The sequence below is a fragment of the Helianthus annuus genome, chromosome 5 (assembly GCF_002127325.2).
Source record: "Helianthus annuus cultivar XRQ/B chromosome 5, HanXRQr2.0-SUNRISE, whole genome shotgun sequence".
Taxonomy (NCBI): Eukaryota; Viridiplantae; Streptophyta; class Magnoliopsida; order Asterales; family Asteraceae; genus Helianthus; species Helianthus annuus.
In genome coordinates this window covers 1,434,571-1,458,450 of record NC_035437.2, presented here as the reverse complement: position 1 = coordinate 1,458,450, position 23,880 = coordinate 1,434,571, and the positions used below count along the sequence as shown (strand labels likewise).

Here is a 23,880-nt window from a genome sequence, read left to right as displayed (position 1 = left end):
AAATCACTTCTCTAACACCTACCACCACTCCACCACCAAAATACTACCATCATCCCACCACAATCCTCCATCATCCATCTTTAGAGTGTGTGTAGTAGTTTCGGGATCCAAGATTGATCGTAAGAGTTTTTGTCAAACAACGGTAATGTTTGGCTAATCTCTTACATCATTTGGTAAAGACAAGTCTTTTATGTATTTGAAGAAACACCAAACTAATCTGGTGATTAGTTTGTGGTTTGTACCTCGACAAATAAGGTTAATCTTCTTTATCTTGTCCAAGCTGTGATGATGATGATCCTGCAAAACACTAAACACACCGTTAAGCTCGTTACGAGGAGGGGAATAGGGGATTCTCCTCGTAACCACACTTCGGCATGATAATAAGTATATGCTTTGAGGATAAAAGTGTGTGATTAAGAATGAGAGAGCAAGGAAGCGATCCTTAAACCGGTAGGTGAGGTTCACTATATATAGCTGGAGAGGTGTGGGAAGGAGATGGGCTGATGGGCCTTGGCCCTGTAGTCGACAACAAGGAATATCCGTTCTGTCCCCTTTGCCACGACCGTTGGTGCTTCTAGGCGAGAGGGTAGCTGGCGCACGCTAAATGAATCCACGTGTCCTGGTCGTTGTCCTTGTTGTCTGGTCTGTCATCAGCAGGTAAGTGAGAAGAAAAAGAACAAAAGGGTACAATTGTAAAACATTGAATAGTTTTTCCGTCATCTCATTTATAATTATCTTTGACTAATTAGTTAGTTATAAAAACTATCGTCCTCCACACTAAAATTTTTGCCTACACACATCAAAAGTTATCTTACACAGCTCGTAATTCATCCTACACACCTCGTAATTTATCCTACACTTTAAATAAATTTTTTATTTATTTAAAAAATATTTTTTGAAAATAAGTTATAAATTTAATATAATTAGCTATTAAAAAGGAAGACTATCAATTAATGATCTATCTAAGTTTACCAATATACCCTTACACTAATATTAAATACAATAATTAAATGGAGTAAAATGAAACATTTTTATTGGTTGAATTATTTATTATTCTTATAAAATAATTCTTTTCATTTTGACCTTCCACGGTATTACAAAATGATTATAATTATTTTTCTTTTTGAAAGGTATTTAACTAGTAACAAAAGTTTATCGAGTAAATTACGTTTTTTTGCCTCTGTGATTATATCACTTTTACTATATTAGCCCAAAATAAGAACTTTTAACATATTTGCCCCCATGGTTTCTATAACTAACCATTTTGGCCCCTAAGTCTAACCATTTTGGCCCCCAGGTCTCTATAACTAACGATTTTGGCCCCCATGGTCTCTAGACGTAGGTGCCAAAATGGTTAGTTATAGAGACCATGGGGACAGATATGTTAAATATTCTTATTTTAGACTAATATAGTAAAAGTGATATAACTACAGGGGTCAAAAACGTAATTTACACTATATATGATGGTATCACATATGACGTCAGTGTTAGAAGGTCCAGCATTATAAGAAACTGAGCAGCAGCTGTTTTTTAAGCATCACACACAGTCAGAGAGAGCAAAAATGGCTCCGAAAGCTCTCATCTTCTTGGCTTTGTTCTCCCTGTTAGCCATTGTTTCAGTTGCAGACACTGACTCAGACTCAGGTCTTGTCCTCAACTTCTACAAAGATTCATGCCCACAAGCTGAAGATATCATCAGAGAACAAGTTGGTCTTCTTTACAAACGCCACAAGAACACTGCTTTCTCTTGGCTCAGAAACATCTTCCATGACTGTGCTGTTGAGGTATCCATGCATGCATCTAATTCATAAATAATATCTATGAATGATTCATCCAAAAGGGTCTCAATATTTAACTGTTTTGATATATATAATATAGTCATGTGATGCTTCACTGCTTCTGGACTCAACAAGGAGGGTGCTGTCTGAGAAAGAAACAGACAGGAGCTTTGGGCTCAGAAACTTTAGGTATCTTGAAACCATCAAGGAAGCTCTTGAGAGGGAGTGCCCTGGTGTTGTTTCTTGTGCAGATATTCTTGTGCTTTCCGGAAGGGATGGCATTGTTGCGGTAAATTTTCTTCATTCTTAGATATTTTCCGTACTATGTAAAAATCTGGATTTATCTTTAGTCAGTACTTGTTTTAGTTATCATAGAAATGGAAGGCAAACGGGCAACAAGCTGCACCGCTAGCCCTTTTTGAATGGCAAAACTAAGTTTTCTAAAAACAACATTTATAGATCTTAGGGTCATAACATAACTAACTATTCATAGATCGGTATGCATTATCTTTAACGAACACGTGAAGCGTCATATGCTATGCGTTAGTTAGTTGTACTCATGGAGACCTAAGTTCAATTCCCATTAGTGCCACTTTGGTGGCCACCGACACCCGCTTTAAAGCCGGACCGAGGACACTCGAGGTCTCGGGTTCGAAACATGTTTCTTACCCCTCTTTGATGGCTATGGGTATTTGCCGTCAGGGATCCTTGTCGGGTGGTGAACTGGGAAGGGAGATCCCTTCCGCGGTCAGGGGTACCGTGCAACTACCCTTTTTTTAGTTAGTTGTACTCATGGTACTCCCTTGCATTAATGTATGCACTTTGTTTTGGATGTGTCCACTTCATGTTGTACTAGGTACAGATTTATGCTACTTTTCTTAATATTGATGTACACCATCAGAGTATTAGATTTGACAATCCTGCCCTCACAGTTACCACCAGTTTAACTTTGTTTTAGTGAAATTTAGAATGACTATGAAGATATTATTTATTTATGACAAATGTTGATTTGTGGGTGTAATTTGTTGATTATGATTTGTGGCAGCTTGGTGGGCCATACATACCTCTAAAAACAGGGAGAAGGGATGGTAGGAGGAGCAGAGCTGATATCTTGGAGCAATATCTTCCAGATCATAATGAGAGCATGACTGTGGTTCTTGAAAGGTTCAAGAGCATTGGCATTGACACCCCTGGAGTTGTTGCTTTACTAGGTATGTATGTGTATCATTATCATTATCATTATCAACCTCATGCATCATGCATGTAGTTTAACAGTGGTCTTCTTGAAATAGGTTCTCACAGTGTGGGTAGGACGCACTGCGTGAAGCTGGTGCACCGCTTATATCCAGCGGTGGACCCTGCTCTTGACCCGGGCCATGTTGAGCACATGCTCCACAAGTGTCCGGATGCAATCCCTGACCCAAAGGCCGTGCAGTACGTGAGAAATGACCGCGGTACACCGATGAAACTAGACAACAATTATTACAGGAACATTTTGGACAACAAGGGATTGTTGATTGTGGACCACCAATTGGCGAACGACAAGAGAACCAAACCATATGTGAAGAAAATGGCGAAAAGCCAAGATTATTTCTTTAAACATTTTGGAAGAGCCATCACCATTCTTACAGAGAACAATCCACTCACTGGCACTAAAGGTGAGATTAGAAAGCAATGCAATGTTGCAAACAAGCACCATTAATTAATTAACCCAAGTTATCTTTTGTGTTTTAATTAATGTGGAGAATAAAAAGATGATGGTGTGAGCATCTAGCAATCTAGGACATGTTTTTCTTTTACTTTTATGTGTTTTAAGGAAAGTGAATGCTTCCAAATGAATGTGAATATGGATGGATGGATGATGGTGGTGGAGTCTTAGTGTGTATGATACATGAGATTGTTGTTGAAAACTCTGCAATTAATCAAATGCTTGCTTGCTTTGTTTGTGTGTGTGTGTATGATCATGGCAGCCACTTGCCCAGTTGTGATGATAAACAATCTTTTTTTTTTTGAACGGCAAATTTGGATCACTGACGGACCACTGGAGTATCATCGTGCCACTAGCAGAACCACCCGATCATATCCATCTCCACGAGGCAATAATGCCTATACACCAATTCAGGAGGAAACCCAATAGCAGAACCACCCGATCATATCCATCTCCACGAGGCAATAATGCCTATACACCAATTCAGGAGGAAACCCAATAAATCTGGGAAAAACCCCCTTTGTGGGAATCGAACCCATGACCTAATGGTCATAAGCCTTATCCCACCCCCAAATACCACTAGGCTATAATGCCATGGGTTGATGATAAACAATCTATTATAGTTTTCTTAAAGAAGAAAGACTCATTAAAGCAATCTGCTAGGGCCATAATGGATAAGTTAATAAATAATACATGTCTCATATAAAACTAAACTTAAAAGATTCTCCTGCACAAGGGTAACAATGCTATTGTATTGTTTTCATAACCAAAAATAAATGGCATTTACTTTTTCTTTGAGAAGTCAAGTCTTGGTCATTTATTAATACACACAACAACTCAATAATGTATTTCTAAATTCAATAATGCATTTCATCATTTATTAGAGGGGAAGACAAAAAAAGGTCCTACATGCATATCACTAATTCATGACCGGTTTGATGTTAAAAGGACTGGCCACCTACTACACCACTGCCTGCCACCTGGTTTAAAAAACCATATGCATTCATAGTGTGTATGCTATCAAGTGCCCCACCATATAGATGCATGCTAAAATATCCCAGAGTACCAACAAAGGGTTTTATAATATTTAAAAAGATGGAGTGTCATTATATAAGAAGCACCAAGTGGCTTAAATGGTCCTGAAATCACATGCAGAAGCACCATATGATCAGGCTGGGTCATTTACCATACAGTATTACTAGAGAGACTGTTTAAAAAGCCTGGTAGTGGGGCATTTATGTAATTTCCTAATAAAGAAAAGATTGGATAGTGAAAGGAGTGCATTAGGGGAGGCCAATACATCATGGACATGAAATAAAAGAGTAAATTACAAAAATTGTCCTTTATGTATGTCACTTATTGCAAACTGTGTTCTTTATCTTTAATAATTACAGAAAATGTACTTGATGTTTCCAAACCCTTGCAAGTTATGTCCTTTAGCCCTAACTCAGTTAATTTTTTATGGTTAAATCCGACCAAATGGACCCCACATGAGGGTATTTTGGTCATTTTACTCTCATCTGGGGTCCATTTAATCAGATTTAACCACAAAATACCCTCATGTGGGGTCCATTTGTTCAGATTGAACCACAAAAATTAACTGTGTTAGGACTAAAGGACATAACTTACAAGGGTTTACAAACATCGAGTACGTTTTCTGTAATTATTGAAGACAAAGGACACAATTTGCAATAAGTGACATACAAAAACGACAATTTTTGTAATTTACTCGAAATAAAATGCAAGATGTGTAGGAAAACTAGACTGATAAAGCTTGGTTTGGTAACACAAGTGTGACTGTTGTCATAGATGGAAGGCCGCAGGTTTGACTCGAGGTAAGGTCAACAAGCCCAAATTGGGCAAGAAGTAGGGGTAGCAATCCACATTAGTGAACAAATAGGGAGGGATGACATGTTATTAAGGGGGTATAGTTTTAACTAACATTTATAAGTAACTATTCCCATATAAAGAGTAAAAAAAGCTCATTAATCCAAAAGCAAAAGAAACTCATCTACATAACACTAAGCATAATAACAGACCCACACCCATCTACATCTGGTTGCACTAAAAGCATCAAAAGAGCTTTGTTTGATGTGAAGTTCCACTTCTCATCATGTTGCAGAACTCCTCATAGTTAATTTTTCCATCCTGTTAAGACCATTTTCGCTCATTAAAAGCTGTTTCCAGGTTGTGCTTATATACGAGTAAGTCAATTTTTTTTTAAAATAACCCGTCTGAAGTTGCTTATTTCAAAAAGCAATGGGTAAATTACACTTTTCGTCTTTTATGTTTATACCAAATGCAGTGGATGTCCTTTACCTTTTAAAATGTCAGGAATAATCCTTTACATTTTAAAACCTTGCACGGTCTGTCCTTTGACACTAACCCAGTTAAAATTTTAAGTTAAGTCTGGTCACATAAGGGTAGTTTAGTCTTTTCTATGGTGTTTAGAGAGAGAAGGCCTAACTGAAAGTTTTAACTGGGTTAGTGTCAAAGGACAAACATGACAAGGTTTTTAAAACGTAAAGGATGATTCCTGACATTTTAATAGGTAAAGGACATCCACTGAAATTTGGTATAAACACAAAGGACGAAAAGTGTAATCAAAAGCAATATACATATACACAGTTTTAATAAGCAATCCCAATCACCCCCTTAAAGATGTTTTTTTTTTCAGAGTGACTGATTTCTTGAACCATCTTTATTGTACTTGTCATATTTGTCGAATGTCACTCCATTTGAAAAACCCGTGTTTTGTGTTTGTATTTTCTGTGAGAATACTGGTTTACTTGCAACAGCAAAAATGTGGACAGTGGCTTACATTATCAGTATCCACTTCAGAAATGATGTCTTTGACGGTAGCTTCATCGCCCATGCCATATTCCTTCATGGCTGTTTCTAGTTCCTCCATGGTGATATATCTGTAACATCACCGTAGCAAGTAAGCTATAGATTATAATTTTCAGAAACTACTAATCTTGATCCAGAAATATGACCCTTTAACTATCGAAGTCAGACCACCAATATAATATCGTTTCATAATAAATATTACTGCAAAACTGGATCATATTTTATTGCTTGTTAACAAGTTTGATATTGGTTATCGAGTTTGGCTCCAGAGTTCTAGAGTTCGTATCAAAGTAGAAGGTCAGAGGTTCAATCCTCATGGTGTGCAAGTTTAGCCGTTCAAAAAAAAAAAAAAAAAAATTAAGGTATGGACATATCTTAATAGTGACACCAAATAAGTCTCATCAATTATTTGTAACAATTTATGTGAGACAGCACAAAATGGAAATTGTTGCAATATTCATGGATGAGATACTGAGATATAATATTACAACAAAAATTTTGGTATAAATATTATTTTTCCAAAGTTAGTTCTAAGCCAAATTTTAAAGGAAATGTGTTAAATTCACAAATACTTGGGCATTAAAGGAAAATGTATGAATGTGATCATACGAAAAATAGAACTGACCCGCTATTATCAGTATCAAAATGGCAGAAGGCTTTGTATAGATGTTCATCTCTTTCAAGCCTGTGCCTGTGCATGGTAGCGGTTATGAACTCAATATAGTCGATTGTTCCATTTCCATCCACATCAGCCTGAAACGTAAAGTAACTTAATTACACTGAAGCGTATGTTATTAATATAAACTCATAGAAAAGAACTCACAGCTTCCATGAGTTGCTTAACTTCAGCTTCTGAAAGCTTGGAACCGAGCCTAGCAAGTCCTGTCTTTAATTCCTCGTAAGTGATTGAACCGCTTTTATCGGTGTCCATGTTGACAAACGTTGCTTTGAGACCTTTTATTTCTTCTTCAGACATACTTTCCGCAATTACCTGGGGGCGTTTTCAAATGTTGACAAACCTGTTTTTCGCATTTATTTTCTCAATGTGAAGTAAATTACAAGTTTGAAGCTTACTTTCAAAGCGAGTTTCTTGAACTTGTTCATTGCTCTAAATTGCTTCATTCTGGACAGTACAGCACTATCTATCGGCTTGTCTAATGCTTCTCCACCTTCTTTGAGCCACGGATGCTCTAAATGAACCAAATTAAATTAAAAAAAAACAAGGATTAATCAGTGTTGATTCCTAATTGCAAGATAAAATTTTGATTATATTATTCTTAATAAGGTATTCCAGACAGAATATACTTTATGGACCTTACATATAGGGAGCATATGCATAAATCTATGCTCATGAATTAATCATATAACATGATTACTGAAATGCACCTTATAATAAACCAAATAATCAGTACCAAGAATTTGGGTGGAAGTAATTCTTTTTCTTGGATCATGTGTTAGCATTTTACGAACAAGATCTTTCGCACTCCTTGATATCGAGGGCCATGGTTGACTTTCAAAGTCAATTTCTCCTACTAGCAGGGGCGGACCTAATGTAGGTTGGGGCGTAGCCCGGGCTACGGCTCAACTTTTTTCCGGTAGTGTAAAATTTTATTTTTTTTTTTCGATTTTTATACTAAGGACACCCCTCAACAAGTACTAGGACACCCCTGAAAAAAAAATTACAAATGAAATCAAGCCCAAATAATACTGATTATATTAGCCCAAAAAAAACAAATGATAGCCCAATAGTAATTAGCCCAAATAACCAAATAATAATGCAATAGTGTATTAGATTGTTGTGCTAATTGTGATTGTGAGTTGTGAGTATTCTTTATTTCTTTTCTTCTTGAGTTCTTGAATTGTTTAATTTCGATCTAAAAATTAAAAATAAACCTAGCCCAATCTAAAGTCAGACGTAGATACTTGCTTGGCACGATTTTTGAAGGCAATTTAAATAGGATAAGGCTACGGAATCACGGAGATCGAGCGAGAAACTTGGAGATCAAGGAACTACCGGGTGTTACTATTTGGTTTCTTTTATTTTCTAGTTTTCTTGTTTTATTCTAATTAATTCCTTCTAAAAACTTATTGCCAATATTAATTCATAAAAGCTAGCCCAAATGTGATATGCTCAATATTGATTCGTTAACCTAAATGCTAATAACTTAAAAAAAAACTAGTTTATAAAATTTAATTCGGTAAGGCCCAAGGGCCTTTTTTTGGCTCACCCAGGGCACTTGAATTTTCAGGATCGGCCCCGCCCCGTAATGCAGGTAAAAAAAATTATGTTCTATAAATGTATCGTAAAAAAATTTAGGATACCCCTGAATATTTCTTCTAGTTCCGCCACTGCCTACTAGTATAGCATCAAATATTCCCTTTTCAGTCTCTACACATATTAAAGAGAACGGTTACCATCTCGTTGCATATAAATGTAAATATCAGTACAAAATATATTGAGGAAATATGTTATCTTTCTTCACCTGCATAAAATGGGGGCACGCCGGTTAATAAAATATACAACATTACCCCTGCACTCCAAATATCGATTTCCTTCCCATAGCTACGCCTCAGTACTTCTGGAGCAACATAATACGCACTACCAACTATGTCACGATGTACTTTCCCTAAAGAAACAATTCCAACAAGGTACCATCAATAAGAAAAGCATGATAATTTAGACCCAAAACAGACGAAGAATGTAATTTATACCTTCTTCGATGAACACGGATAACCCAAAATCCGTTGCTTTCAACATTGCATTTTCATCCTTGGTAGAAAGCAAGAAATTTTCAGGCTTGAGATCCCTATGCATGACACCCATAAAATGGCAAACATGAACAACATTCACAATCTGCCTACAAATTGCAGCTGCGGCTTTCTCAGTGTAGTGTCCCTGAGCTATAATCCTATCAAAAAGCTCACCACCAGCACAAAGCTCCATGACAAGATGAACAGACTGTCTATCTTCATAAGCCCCTTTAAACTCAACAATATTTGGCTGACCACTCAAATGCTGCATAAGCTGAATCTCTCTCTTGACATCCTCTTTATCATTGCTGCTTGATAGCTTCCTTTTCAAGATTGATTTACAAGCATAACTATGAGCAGTTGAATTCTCAGTACAGAGATATGTTACACCAAACTGACCTCTACCCAATTCTTTTCCAAGCGTGTAGTTTCTTCTTACGTCCTCAAATGGCTTCCCCAGAATGTTATTAGGGTCTGGCCCATGAGCATGTCTAGGGTTTGGAGGTGGTGTGGTTTGTTGATGTTGAGTGTAGTTGGAGGTGGGTCTCTCATAACTTTCAGAAACTTGCTGGTAATTTTGATGTTTTGAAGATCTATGGCCATTATAATTTGAGTTACGACGATTTTTCTTGCTGAGACAGCCGCCCATTGTGGCAGATTAACAAAAAAGATTCAAAAAGGTGGTCAATTTAAAGAAAAAAAAGGAACACAAGATAAACCTACGATCATGTATGTATGTATAAACATTGATCTGGGTTTGAGAAAACCCGAAGGGGAATTGGGAGATTTATTTAAGATTGAAAAAGGCAAGTGAAAGTAGAAGGAATAATATGGATCAAGGATAGCCAGCCAATGAACGTGTGTGTCAGTGTCTCTATCTATCTGGTACAAGATTTCGTTAGTGAAAGGATTTGTGGTATATTTTTTAATGCTTAGCTCACCATGAACACGTATCCTGTGGGTGATGTAAGGAATCAGGGCTTGGAAGAAAACAAGGTTTGAAAAACAAAAACGTCAATCTACAAAATTAAACTTACACCAATTATTTTAACCTAAAAGAAAAACAATACTCATAATATCTTCAATGATCTTCATAGGCACCACATATCAATAATAATGATACCATGGATGATCTTCTTTCGCTCCTTAGAAACCCGAAGAGTATGGTGCAGCTCTAGCAAATCTCTGACCCCGAAAACGAATAAGGGAGGGATGCCACACCAGCGACTAATGTGGCTCCACATCCTATTCGCCACCAGACAAGAGGAAAACAAGTGCTCTGCCGACTCATCCGAAGACTCGCATAGGCCACAAGCAAGATCCTCCACCGGGATGTTCCTCTTTCGACGGCTGAAATCGTCGGAATTCTTTCCATCTCCGCCCGCCAAGCCAGGATGTTGCATTTAGCGGGGACCCATTTGCACCATTGCATAACGAAAAGCTGACTCATGTCGATTTCTAAGTCGTTGGAAATCTTGGTGGATATTTGTTTTAAAATTAAGAATATATGCCTAATAAATAATAATTTTTTAATGGGTAACGTCAAATATCACAATTATGTAACCACATGATTTTGTTCTTGTTTCTTTTATTTCCAGTTTTCGTATTTTATTTTTAATTTCAATCTAATAAAACCAAAATATTGTATTGAAAAGGGTCGTTCAGTAACAAACAGAGGTGCAGTTTATATACACCAAAGATACCAAAATAAAAGCCTTGACAAAAGGCAATACAATCAATTAGAATAAAGAGGGGCTGAAATTAGGGAAGAATTTTCTTTCCAATACTCCCTCTCAAGTTGGAGCGTGCGGATCACAAATGCCCAACTTGCCAAGCAACAATCCGAGTTGTCGAGATCCCAGTGGCTTTGTAAACAGGTCCGCAATCTGGGACTTGGTGTCAATGTGCAGCGGCTCAACTTCATTTGACTCAACTCGTTCCCTAACAAAATAGCAATCCATTTCGACATGTTTCGTCCGTTCGTGAAAGACCGGATTATTTGCTATGTGTTTAACTGCCAAATTGTCACAAAAGAGTTGTGTAGCATTGTTCTGTTCAACATTTAGTTCTTTCAGAAGCCATCGAAGCCAGAGAATCTCGCTAACAGTTGATGCCATGGCTCGGTATTCTGCCTCTGCCGAAGAGCGAGACACTACCGTTTGCTTCTTTGATTTCCACGACACCGGTGACCCGCCTAAAAGGAGCAAATAGCCACTCCTTGATCTTCTCGTGTCGGGGCAGCCGAGCCAATCCGAGTCGGTATACCCGACTAAATTTGTCCCTCCCCCTTTAGAGAGGAGAATGCCTTGACCCGGCGTCCCTTTCAAATATCGTAACACCCTCATGGCTGCTTCCATATGATTTGCCCGTGGATCACCAACGAATTGACTAAGAACGTTGACTGAGTAGGTGATGTCGGGTCTAGTCGCCTGCAGGTACAGGAGTCTCCCCACGAGTCTACGGTACTGATTGGCATCGGCCCGAACTTCTTCATCATTCTTTGCAAGTTTTGTATTTTGTTCCATTGGGAAGGCACTCGGTTTGCAACCCATCATCCCACTGTCTTCAAGAATGTCAAGTATGTACTTTCGTTGGCTCAAAATTAATCCTTCTCGAGTACGTGTCACCTCAATCCCCAAGAAGTATTTCAAGGGCCCGAGATCTTTGATGCTGAATTTGTTATCAAGAAAGGCCTTGGTCTCTTCAATCTTCTTAACATCATTCCCAGTGAGGATAACATCGTCTACGTATATGAGAGCCGCAACAAATGATTCTTTGGATTTGAAGATGAGTAAGGAATGATCGGCCCGAGACTGTTCAAAGCCGATTTGCTGTAGGGAAGTAGTGAACTTTTGGTACCAGTTTCTCGAGGCTTGTTTTAGACCGTAGAGAGATCTTCTTAACCTACAAACCTTGTTTTCGTTGCCTTTCTCAAAACCTTGCGGTATCTTCATATATATTTCTTCATCCAACTCTCCATGCAAGAAGGCGTTATTCACGTCTAGTTGGTTGATCACCCAGTTTCTTTTGGTAGCTACAGCAAGCAACGTTCGAACGGTAACGAGTTTGGCTACTGGTGCAAATGTATCATGGAAGTCGATCCCTTCCATTTGTGTGAATCCTTTTGCAACCAGCCTGGCTTTGTATCTTTCAATCTGTCCATCCGGCTTGTACTTCAGCTTGTACACCCACTTTGACCCTATAGCATGTTTCCCTTCTGGCAAATCTTCAAGGGTCCACGTGCCATTTTGTTCGAGTGCTCGGATCTCACGTTTCATCGCTTCTTTCCAATTGGGATTCTGCACAGCTTGTTTAAAGGACTTGGGCTCATCATTAGAACTGATGGCCGATAAAAAAGCCTTATGAGAATTTGTGAATTTATCATAGGAAATAAAATTGGCAATAGGATGTACCGTAGAGGAACCTTGATCGGAGTCGGGTTGCGATTGGTCTATGGATGGAGGAAGATGGACGACGTAGTCGTTGAGGCGAGCTGGTCGAGTTCGGCTTCTTCGTTCTCTAGGTGGCGGTTGCATCGTTTCTTGGGCTTGGACGTTACTGCGCTCTACACCTTCTTCATGAATTGGACCGAGATCATCAGGTTGTCTATTACTTTCTACTGGCACATTTTCATGACTTGGTTCATTATTAAAATGGTTTTGCATGTGCATGTTGACTTCATGGGGAGAGTTGTTTGCTACTGTGTTGGTTTCTTCCACTTCATTTGTGGCCATATCATTCTGATCATGAAAGCACCAGGAAGGGAGTTCAAACATTTCGACACCTTCTTCCTTTTCAATGCATTTGTTGATTTTGTCATAAGGGAAAACATCCTCAACAAACTTCACATCTCTTGAGACTACCATTTTCTTATTTTTAATGTCGAAAACTTTGTATCCCTTTGTTCCGTAAGGGTATCCTAAAAATATCCCGGGTCTCCCTCTTTCTTCAAACTTGTCCCCTCTTGTTTCAGTGCTTCGGTAGTAAGATAAACAACCAAAAACCCTCATGTGGTCATAATTGGGCTTTTGATTGTAAATTATTTCATAAGGGGTTTTGTTATTAATAGTCGTGGATGGTAGCTTATTTATGATATAAGCTGCGGTTAGGATACATTCTCCCCAAAAGGTTGATGGCAACTTAGCTTCAAATTTAAGTGCCCTCGCTGTTTCGAGTAGATGACGGTGCTTTCGTTCAACGACTCCATTTTGTTGCGGAGTGTGAGGGCATGTGGTCTCAAGCAACATTCCCTCTTCATTGTAAAAGGTTACCATTCGGTTAGAGGTAAACTCGCCACCATTATCGCATCGAATCCTTTTAACGTTTTTATTAAATTGGGTCTTGACCATTTTTTGGAAACTAATTAGGCAATTACTTGCATCCGACTTTCGTTTCAATAGGTACACCCAAACTGAGCGACTAAAGTCGTCGACTATAGTCAAAAAATAGTTTGCTCCGGTCAGAGAGGGTGTACGGTATCGACCCCATATGTCACAATGCAAAAGTTCAAAACACTCCTTTGATTTGATAAAACTAGTAATAAATGGTAGTCTAGTAAACTTTGCTCTAGCACAAGAATCACAAGTTTCATCATTTGTCTTCAAAGAAATGAAATCAAAACAAGAAAGTTTACTGTGAGACGCATGCCCCAAGCGTTTATGCCAAAGATTACTTCCAACAGCCATAGCCATCCTCTCGCCTCCAATCCTCATCCGATATAGACCATTCTCGCATCTACCCGTTCCAATCAATTTCCTCGAACTCAAGTCCTGCATGACAAAGAAATCCGGGAAAAACAATATAGTACACTGTAGATCCTTAGTCAATCGGCTAACGGATAATAGGTTACAAGTGAATTCAGGCACATATAAAACATTTTTAATCCTTGACCCATTTGGCAAAGTGCATGTTCCCCTCCCCTTAACTGCTATGGAATCACCATTAGGAATGGTGACTGGAACATCATGTATTGTTTTGAATATCTCGTGAAGAGCATTCAAGTTATGAGTTATGTACTCGGTGCAACCCGAGTCCACAATCCATCCGTTACCTTCGTCGAAAATACCTGCCATATTAGCCATAGGTTGAGTAATTTCCACGTTAGCCATATTTTTAGTGGTAAACATGTGCAAAAATTGTCGGTACTGTTCTTCATTTAGCCCCGGTATGGGGCTGGTTCCACTCTGCCTGAGTTCATTTGTGTCTTGCTTCGTATCAACGCATGCGGCTTTAGCCTTTCCTTTCTCTGTCTTTCCCTTTCCCGGCCACCAATCCGGGTACCCGATCACTCTAAAGCACCCGTCTCGGCTATGCCCATCTTTGTCACAAAGGACACAATGCTCTATCTTCTCATCAGCAGCCTTTTTGTTACTCTTGGCTGTGTTTCGGTTTCCAGCAGCCCCGTTTTTCTTCATGAAGGCCTGAAACGCAGCGGTGTCGGTGTTTGTCTTCTTACCCATGGATACCACCTTCTGTTGTTCGTCTTCTGAAACGAGGTGATACGCTTCTCCTAGACTGGGTATGGGTTTCATAGCAAGGATTTGGGTTCTAATAGTTGAATACTCGTTGTCGAATCCGAGCAAAAACTCGTACAGCCTTTCCTTATCCTTGGAGTCGGTTATCTTTTTGCTCGCACCACATGTACACCCTGCACAAGAACATCTTGGAATGGAGAAAACAGCACTTATCTCATCCCAGATGGTTCTCAGCTTGGTGTAATAAGCCGACACGGAGGAGCTGTCTTGCTTTGTCATCATCAGCAATTGTTTGAGTTCATAAGCCCTCGGTGCATTCTCCTTCCCGAAGCGCTCCTGCAAGTCTTTCCATATTTCTTCCGCTGAATTAGCGTATTTCACACTAACTCTAATTTCCTTTTCCATGGCTGTAGTCAGCCACCCTCTAATCATGGCGTCACATCGGAGCCATGGCATGTGTTTGGGGTGTGTTTTTTCAGGTTTCCGAAGGGTCCCGTCGACAAAGCCTATCTTGTTTTTGGCAAACAGGAAGGTCTCCATCTCTGAAACCCAGTCGAGGTAATTGCTGTCGTTCAAGGTTTCGTTTACGTGTAACTGTCGTGGATAATCAGATGGGTGGAGATAGTATGGTGAGGTGTGGTCTGCGACTGCGTCGCTGGTCGCGTTTGATTCTGTTTCTTTGTCGCCGGCCATGGGTGGCAGCCGGTTGGTTTAGGATTTTGGGGTTTTGTTTGAGCGTGTTTTGGAACAGCGCTCTGATACCATAATAAAACCAAAATATTGTATTGAAAAGGGTCGTTCAGTAACAAACAGAGGTGCAGTTTATATACACCAAAGATACCAAAATAAAAGCCTTGACAAAAGGCAATACAATCAATTAGAATAAAGAGGGGCTGAAATTAGGGAAGAATTTTCTTTCCAATACAATCATATCTCAACTCAATATATCGCATTATAATTCTCAATATCTTTATTATTAAGTATTTAATATTTTTTATTTAATTCGTGTAAATACACGATTTTTTAATATAACAAGGCAAGTTACATATTTGACATGTATGAATATGTAATTCCTCTTAACCGACTCTTCCAAGATTCAAAAGGAATTCGAAGTAGCATCCCTTTGTTTCTTTATCATCTTTTTTCCTTTTGCTTTTTTTCTTTTGTACAATAAAATTTATATAGTGTCTATTATTTGTTATGCAAGGTGTATGTTTTAAAATTAAGGATAAAGCATATCTAATTAGGCCCCTCGAAAGGCCTCATGTAATATAATTTAATATAGTCATTTAAATAAATACTTTTTATTGTAACACCTTAATTTGAAATGGGTAACATGAAAAAGTTAAAGATCTAAAAAAATCTTCAAATGAACTTCAAAATAATTAAAATAATAATTCATCACATTATTACAATTACATGGAGGACTTATGTTTCGTTAAATTAAGAGATATAATAAAAAGATTAAAATAAAAAAATAGATTTTATAAAATTGATTTAAACTTAAATAAAATTAGGTGTTAGTACCCAAAGGTGTTACATTGATAAAATTAAAAAGAATGGAAGGGTATTTTAGTCATTATATTGATAATTTTGGTGTTAATACCCAAAAGTGTTACAAAATTGAAATCATAAAACTTAAACATGTTAAAAAAAAAAGTTAATACCCAAAGGTGAAACTAGCTATAAAGCACAAGACCCATCTATGTAATTAACTCTTAGTAATAAGTAGTTAATTTGTGGTAATTAGTAATAAGTAGTTAATTTGTGGTAATATTTGTATAAAATTTTAATAACTTAGATTAAGAAAGAAAATATCATCTTTATAGAATAGAAAAAAGAATATCTCTGTTTGGAGGGGGATTTCAAATTTAGGGTTTATCCCCAAATCAACATCAAATTGACGACTCTAGTCATAAACCGTCGCTGTGCGGGTTTCTTCTTCTTCTTCTTCTTCTTCTTCATCATCCTTCACCGCTTCATCATGTTTATCTCAAAAGCTTTAAACCGTCGGCCTCAATGACCACGCGTTACCCATTACTTTCAACCTGATTTGGGTTTTCTTTCTTGCTTCTATGTTTCTGAAGCTCTTCTCCACTAAAAGAAGTCATCTTTTTGCACGGAGGAGTATTCACTTGGGTAAGCATTTCAAATACCCAAATCCTGAAGATATCGCTTTCAGTTCAATTTCTCTTCATTTAAGACAAAGAAAATGGAATTTATTGGACAAATTATTGTCTTCAAATCTCACAAACTCATTAGTCAATCGTATACTTATAGAGTTTCGGAGGTCCCCAGAGTTAGCTTTAGGTTTCTACAACAGGGTGGTTGGGGAGCAAAAGAGCTTTTCTCCCTCACTAGATAATGTATGTATATTGATACATGTCATGATTAGCTGCAAAAGATATGATGATGCATTAGATTTGATGAGTAACTTAATGCAAACAATGGGTCATTCCCATTTAGAGGTGTTGGAAGGTTTATGGAATAGTTACGATGCTGAAATTTCGTGTCCGGATGTGTTTGATGCGTTGGTTAGGGCGGCGTCTACTCTTTTAGGTGACACCGGTTGTGCTTATCAAGTCATTATGAAGTTGAGGATGGAGAAGGATTTTGATGTTTCAATACATGCTTGGAACAACTTTTTGAATTGTGTAATACGGTCGAATGAGATGAATCATTTTTGGAGAAAGTATGAAGAGATGATCGGTTATGGCTATGTTGAAAATGTTTATACGATGAACTTGGTTATACACGCCTTGTGTAAAGAAATGCTTTTGTATGAAGCGCTTAGCGTGTTTTACCGAATGTTAAAAGGTGGGATATATCCTAACGTGGTTACTTTTAATATGATTATAAACGGTGCTTGTAAAACGGGTGATGTTGATTTAGGGTTAAAGTTGTTTAGAAAGATGGAAATGTTGTCAAGGGGGTTTGTTATGCCTAATTTGATTACTTTTAATTGTCTCATTAACGGGTATTGCAAGTTAGGAGACATGAACACCGCAGAAAGCCTTGGAAATGAAATGAAGAAAATGGGCATTAAACCAAACTTAAGGACGTATGGGACTTTGGTTGACGGGTATTTGAGAAAAGGTTGCACAGATGAAGCGTTTAGGTTGTGTTCTCATATGGTCGATAACGGTTTGATTCCCAATAATGTCATTTATAATTCGATAATTCACTGGCTTTACTTCGGAGGAGATAGTTCCACAGCGTCTAGTCTACTGTCGCATATGATAAAAACAAACGTTTGCTTCGATAAATTCACTAATGCTATATTGGTTAAGGGGCTATCTAGAAACGGGTTCTTGAATGAAGCTCTTGGTTACCATGAATGGCTCGTGGGGAAGAATCTTGTGGATAAAGATCTTTTCTTGGAAAATATACTTGTTTATTATCTATTTAGAAGTGGTAATGAATCCGTATCAAAGGTCAAACAAGTTCTTAATGATATAGTTGATCGTGGGCTTACTCCAGATACGGTCACGTATGGTACTATGATTGATGCGTTTAGTAAACAGGGGAGTATATCAAATGCAGTTCGTGTTTACGATGATATGATAAAGATGGGAAAGAGACCGAATTTGGTGATATATAATTCCATTGTAGATGGTTTGTCTAAGAATGTTTCCGTAGATGTAGCCAAGATTATGGTAGATGAGCTGAAGAAATTAAGTTTGCTTGACGTAGTGACCGTTAACATCTTATTAAACGGTTATTGTGCGACTTGGAAGGTTAAAGAAGCGTTGAGTTTATTTTTTCAAATGCAAGAAGATGGGAAATTAGTGAATGAAGTCACATACAATATACTCATCAACTTTGTTTGCAAATTTGGATCAATTCAAGAAGCAAGGGAACTGATGGAGATGATGGTGACTCAAGGGTTGACTCCCGATTCTATTACATATACGATTCTTGTTACACACGCTTGTAAGAAGATTAGCCCGGAGGAATTGATCGAGTTGCATGATAATTTGGTGGTCAAAGGAGTAATTCCAGATAGTCAAACGTACAACACAATTGTTGCCCCGCTGATTGGGAAGGATAGAGTTGACCTTTGATCTGTAGAGTTGACCTTTGATCTGTGTACATAGGTTATATTTTATATCGCGTATTCTGGAGCTCCCATAGAAATGAAGCTCTTATTTGGACTTGCTTGGACTTAAGAGGGTAACCCATTCAAATGGCCAAATTGCTATATGAACTTGTAGCTTGTGCATGCTTCGGGTAAAGATGATATGCTAAATCACTTATTCTAGCTCTAAATTTTGTATTTTTAAAGCATTCCCTATGATAATGTTGACGACAGGGGAAATGTAAATTTGTCTCAGTTTTGAAATGCCATTTTAGTCCCTGTGGTTTGGGCCATTTTGCCAGTTTAGTCCAAAGGTTTCATTTTTAACCTGTGGGTCCAAAAAGTTTTCACAGTTGCCATTTTAGTCCACTGGGCTAACTCCATCCATTTTTTCTGTTATCGAGAAGATCAATTCGGTCATTTTATATGGCTAAATCGCCCTTTTAGTTAACAGAATTACATACAAAATTACCGAATTGGCCTTCTCGTTAACAGAAAAAATGGATGAAGTTAACCTAGTGGACTAAAATGGCAATTGTGAAACCTTTTTGGACCCACAGGTTAAAAATGAAACCTTTGGACTAAACTGGCAAAATGATCCAAACCACAGGGACTAAAATGGCATTTAACTCCTTATTTTTATTTCCCAAATAATAAAAGTGTGTACATCATGCAGTTTCAGTTGTTCACAAAGAATGTGGTAAAACAATAATAAGAAAATTGAGTGGGGTCTCTTGCTAACTCCTCCTCATCCATACATGAACATGATCTCAAAAATCTCATCATCCACCATACAAGCAAAAGATAAGATTTTCTTCAAGAAACAAAACACTCTCCACCCACACACACATCCATTGTTGAACAACCAACCATGTCTTGCTCCAATCTAACAATGTGGGTGTCTTCTTCAAAACCCTCACTTGATTCATCATCACCCCTTTCTTTCAGATCATTCATCACCCCATCTCCAATTCCCACTTCAAACCCATCAAACTCCAACTATGGGATTTCAAAATCTTCTTCTTCAATCCATTGCAGCCTCCGGGATCTTCGAACCCGTATCGATTCAGTTAAGAACACACAGAAGATCACAGAAGCAATGAAGCTTGTGGCAGCTGCAAAAGTCAGAAGAGCTCAAGAAGCTGTTGTCAATGCAAGACCCTTTTCCGAAACTTTGGTTGAAGTTCTTTACAGCATCAATGAGCAGCTTCAAACCGAAGATGTTGATGTCCCCTTGACCAATATTCGACCGGTGAAGAAGGTCGCGCTTGTGGTGGTCACCGGAGACCGTGGTCTCTGCGGTGGGTTCAATAACTTTATCTTGAAAAAAGCCGAAGCAAGAATCAAGGAACTCAAGACTCTTGGTCTTGATTATGTTGTCATCAGTGTGGGTAAAAAGGGTAATTCGTATTTCCTCCGGCGACCGTACATTCCGGTGGATAAGTTTCTTGACGGAAGCAATCTTCCGACTGCGAAAGAAGCTCAGGCGATTGCAGACGATGTGTTTTCGCTGTTTGTAAGTGAAGAAGTGGATAAAGTGGAACTTTTGTACACAAAGTTTGTGTCTTTAGTGAAATCTGATCCTGTGATTCATACTTTACTTCCATTGTCACCAAAAGGAGAGATTTGTGACATCAACGGAGTCTGTGTTGATGCTGCTGAAGACGAGTTCTTTAGGTTGACTACTAAAGAGGGGAAGTTGACCGTGGAACGAGATGTGGTTAGGGCCGATACAATGGACTTTTCACCGATCTTGCAGTTCGAACAAGACCCGGTTCAGATTCTTGATGCTTTGTTGCCGTTGTATCTGAACAGTCAGATATTGAGGGCTTTGCAGGAGTCATTGGCAAGTGAGCTTGCTGCAAGAATGACTGCAATGGGGAATGCAACGGATAACGCTTCAGAGTTGAAGAAGAACTTGTCTCGGGTTTACAATCGACAGCGCCAGGCCAAGATTACAGGAGAGATTTTGGAAATTGTTGCTGGTGCTGATGCGTTAGCTTGATCATCGTGGGTATAGCTCCTGCAACTGATTGATTAAGCGAATGTGTTTTTCGTGTGGAATAATAATATGTATTTTTAACAGGAAAAACAGGTGGAGGATGTCATATTTTTTTTGGAATTAGTTGTTCCCTCCAAACAAATCGAATTGATGTACTTGAATATATAATATATATACACATATATATGTGTGAATATGAATAAATTTCAATGCTTTATCTTCTAACTCAAGATATATCATTTACTTCAATTCTCTCAAAGGTGGATTGAGCTCTAATACTCGAACTCATATAATATCAATTTCGGCATTACATTTAAGGTGTTCAGGTAAAGCTACGGATAATGGCAATGGGCGGGATGTGTAGGTAATCCTAGCTAGTCCCATAGGTTGTAAAATTGTGCCCCATACCCGGCCCAATACTTGTCGGTTATCGGCATACCCGCGGGTATTGGGTATACCTGTTAGAGACTGCCTTGAAATGGTTACTGAAGCGTCCGTCATGTCTTTCATCGTTGTTTCTCAATCTTTTTCAACGAATCACATACTCAAACAAAACAAGAGACGACCGTTGGCATTGGCTATTTTCTTTATGAGTTCTTCATTGCACAATCTACTCGTGTATGAATTTGTGATTCATGTAAATTGCTCATTGATCACTTAATGTTACTTGATTGCTAGATTCTTTGGTTGTTGAAATCTTTATTGCTCTATAATAAATTATTTAAAAGCACAAAATATGGTTTATACTTTATAGATATCAGTGGGGTTCCCGCGTTTCGCGGCAGGATTTTGGTTGGTATTGGTTTGGTTTGTTAAGGTATCGATACGATATCTGCACTTGATATAGCAATCAAAAGAGACATGCCTAAAAGGATATCCACACATGTTTTACATCGATCGAAAACTATAAAAACAAATATCGGTACCGATGTTCGGGTGGGGGCATTGGTTTGGTCACTAACCCTCGCTATAGCATATGGTAGTAAAAATACTCTATTGCAATACAACTTTGTTTATAATCATTTTTTTACGAGAAAACTATAAAAATGAATACGTATAGTTCAAACAATATTGGTTCGGTTCGTCACAATAGTCACGATAAAGAACAAAAAAAATCAACTATATTTCCTCGTGAGATTAAAAGTTTTATCGGATTAGAGATAAAAATTAGCATGTTGCATGGTGTATTCAAAATTATAAATTATGTTACTCAAATAACAAAAAAAAAGTAAAAGATGTAACTGTATATAAAAAAAAACTCAACGAATTTGGTATCACCGTCTTGAAAAAACCATAAAACCGAATACAACACCGAAACCGATGTTTGTTTGAATAATTTTTTATTGAATCGTGGATAAAAATAAACAAATTGCAATGGTATATTCCAAATTTTATTAAACGTCATATTGTATTACTCAAATAATGAAAAAAGGTAGACGGCTTATAAAACGACATATTGTATTAGTTAAATAACGAAAAGGGTAAATGACATCACTTTATATTACCGTGTATAGTTTTAAATAAAATTTATGTCTAAACGTAGATAAAAATAAACACATCCCAATGATATGCTCGGAATTTTAGAAAACATCATATTTTTATGTTAAAAGTGAAAAAACGAAACCCGATCGAAAGGAATTACAACAAAAGAAGGCCGGCCAAACCCAAAGGTCGTAAGAGGCAACTGCTTGTAAAACCAACGTTGGTCCTTTCTGGTCACCACGTGTATGTTGACCTTGCCATGCAGTTGGACAATTATACCAACGCCCTTGATGAGAGTCCAAACTACCAATCATGCGAGGTATTCCATGTTTTTCTAAATGCACCTCGTATATTTGTTGAAGGTCGTTCCAAGTTGGGTTTTTCAAGTAACGTTTTCCATATAATTGGCATATAACTAAAAAATTATAAATTATATATAAACGTATTTATTTTTTTTAAAATTATATAAAAACTATGCGAGTAAGTAAAAATATATCGTAGCAGAAATAGTTCAAGGTGTCGTGTGTCGTTTTCTCCGCCATCTTCAAGTACTCGTCGTTTATGTCGTGCGTGTTTCCTTAGGCGAGTACACGTAACGCGGATGTTACCTTTTGAATTGCGGTGAATCCTAGGTATCCTCTCACGTCGATTCTTTGCTTGAAGTGGTCATACTTACCTTCCAAATCATCCTTAATGCACAAAAATAACCTTTTATTCATCCGAAATCGGCGCCTAAAAACATCGGGGCCTCAAACCAATGTAGGATCGAAATAATCCTTCATTAAACGCTCATTTGCGCCTTCACGGTCTTGCACAACGTACGTTCTCCTCAATATCAGGCGCGGAGGAGAACGGTTAACTTGATGCATGGTTTGAACCGCTAGGGCACACGCACTCGTAAGTCGTAACCGCTTCCTCCTCCCCCTCGTCGTAGGAAAAAAAATCTTTGGTATAGATCAATGAACGAATCATCCGACGGAGGCGAAGCCATTGCAAAGAAATAATTTAAGAAATTTGTTGAATGCTTTGTGTATGAGGTTTGTTGGATGTAGGATGGTAGAATGGTTTGTGTGTATATATAGATAGATAGATAGATAGATATAAGAAAATTAAGATTTTTTTTTATTAAACTAACCGTTTATCAACGGTAATATCTCGAAACAAAACAAAACTAGCCGCTAAAATTTTTGCGAAGAACAACCAAATCCGCCGCATAGTGCCCCCAGGGCGGGGTTCCCGGCGCTATGGGGGGTGCGATGCTATGTCCCGTGCCACTACGGAAGCACTAAAAAGCAGTTTTAATCTCATGGGATGGTTTACTATAAGTAATATTATTAATTATTATTCTAGTGCTGATGGAGTCAGGGTTATTTTTATTTATTTAATCATCAATCATCATACTAAGTAAATCTCATCAATAGTAAAACTAACGTAGGGTCTGAGGAGGGTAAGATGTACACAACCTTACCTCTACCCTATAGGCCTATAGGAATAAAGAGTCTGCTTCCAGTGAGACCCTCTGATTCGATATTTTTTATTTAATGTGCTTATTTATTAGCAAACAAACAGATAAGAGGTAGGCAGGTAATCGAATTCAAGGTGTTTTAGGATTATTTATTTAACGTGTTTGGTATGTGCACTATTCTGATTTAACAAGTGGTGTTGAAATAAGAAACTGACAGTTGACAACGTAACTCACAAATGTTGAAAATACAAGTGGTGGTTTGAGACACGCAATAAACACAACAATATAAGAA

At 37.9% G+C, this 23,880-nt stretch overlaps 4 protein-coding genes across 4 annotated transcripts; 3 read left to right on the top strand and 1 right to left on the bottom strand.

Annotated features, from left to right (window-relative positions):
* The first annotated feature begins 1,461 nt into the window (after positions 1-1,461).
* Positions 1,462-3,724, top strand: LOC110939633 (peroxidase 42). Its single transcript, XM_022181209.2, has 4 exons — positions 1,462-1,784; positions 1,879-2,067; positions 2,824-2,989; positions 3,071-3,724. Exons 1-4 carry the CDS (start codon positions 1,563-1,565, stop codon positions 3,478-3,480), a joined length of 987 nt encoding a protein of 328 aa, XP_022036901.1. The 5' UTR covers positions 1,462-1,562; the 3' UTR covers positions 3,481-3,724.
* A 1,633-nt stretch (positions 3,725-5,357) lies between these two features.
* On the bottom strand, positions 5,358-10,549 carry LOC110939632 (calcium-dependent protein kinase). The gene is made up of 9 exons (XM_035990602.1): positions 9,049-10,549; positions 8,820-8,963; positions 8,690-8,725; positions 7,749-7,865; positions 7,411-7,526; positions 7,160-7,327; positions 6,962-7,089; positions 6,308-6,407; positions 5,358-5,634 (listed from the first exon to the last, which is right to left on the bottom strand). The coding sequence occupies exons 1-9, from the start codon at positions 9,734-9,736 to the stop codon at positions 5,560-5,562; spliced, it is 1,572 nt and encodes a 523-aa protein (XP_035846495.1). The 5' UTR covers positions 9,737-10,549; the 3' UTR covers positions 5,358-5,559.
* A 5,878-nt stretch (positions 10,550-16,427) lies between these two features.
* LOC110939631 (pentatricopeptide repeat-containing protein At1g11710, mitochondrial) lies at positions 16,428-18,908 on the top strand. The gene has a single exon (XM_022181207.2). It carries the CDS (start codon positions 16,637-16,639, stop codon positions 18,623-18,625), a length of 1,989 nt encoding a protein of 662 aa, XP_022036899.1. The 5' UTR covers positions 16,428-16,636; the 3' UTR covers positions 18,626-18,908.
* A 355-nt stretch (positions 18,909-19,263) lies between these two features.
* On the top strand, positions 19,264-20,866 carry LOC110939630 (ATP synthase gamma chain, chloroplastic). Its single transcript, XM_022181206.2, has 2 exons — positions 19,264-20,653; positions 20,726-20,866. The coding sequence occupies exon 1, from the start codon at positions 19,511-19,513 to the stop codon at positions 20,642-20,644; it is 1,134 nt and encodes a 377-aa protein (XP_022036898.1). The 5' UTR covers positions 19,264-19,510; the 3' UTR covers positions 20,645-20,653; positions 20,726-20,866.
* Positions 20,867-23,880: the final 3,014 nt, after the last annotated feature.

Coding starts and splice junctions, on each gene's coding strand:
- LOC110939632 (XM_035990602.1), bottom strand. CDS start 9,736: ATGGGCGGCTGTCTCAGCAAGAAAAATCGTCGTAACTCAAATTATAAT. Junction 7,866..8,689: donor ATTTGATGCTATACTAGTAG/GCAGTGGCGGAA, acceptor CCCTGCTAGTAG/GAGAAATTGACTTTGAAAGT. Junction 7,328..7,410: donor TCAAGAAACTCGCTTTGAAA/GTAAGCTTCAAA, acceptor AAACGCCCCCAG/GTAATTGCGGAAAGTATGTC.
- LOC110939630 (XM_022181206.2), top strand. CDS start 19,511: ATGTCTTGCTCCAATCTAACAATGTGGGTGTCTTCTTCAAAACCCTCA.
- LOC110939633 (XM_022181209.2), top strand. CDS start 1,563: ATGGCTCCGAAAGCTCTCATCTTCTTGGCTTTGTTCTCCCTGTTAGCC. Junction 1,785..1,878: donor TCCATGACTGTGCTGTTGAG/GTATCCATGCAT, acceptor TATATAATATAG/TCATGTGATGCTTCACTGCT. Junction 2,990..3,070: donor TGGAGTTGTTGCTTTACTAG/GTATGTATGTGT, acceptor TTCTTGAAATAG/GTTCTCACAGTGTGGGTAGG.
- LOC110939631 (XM_022181207.2), top strand. CDS start 16,637: ATGTTTCTGAAGCTCTTCTCCACTAAAAGAAGTCATCTTTTTGCACGG.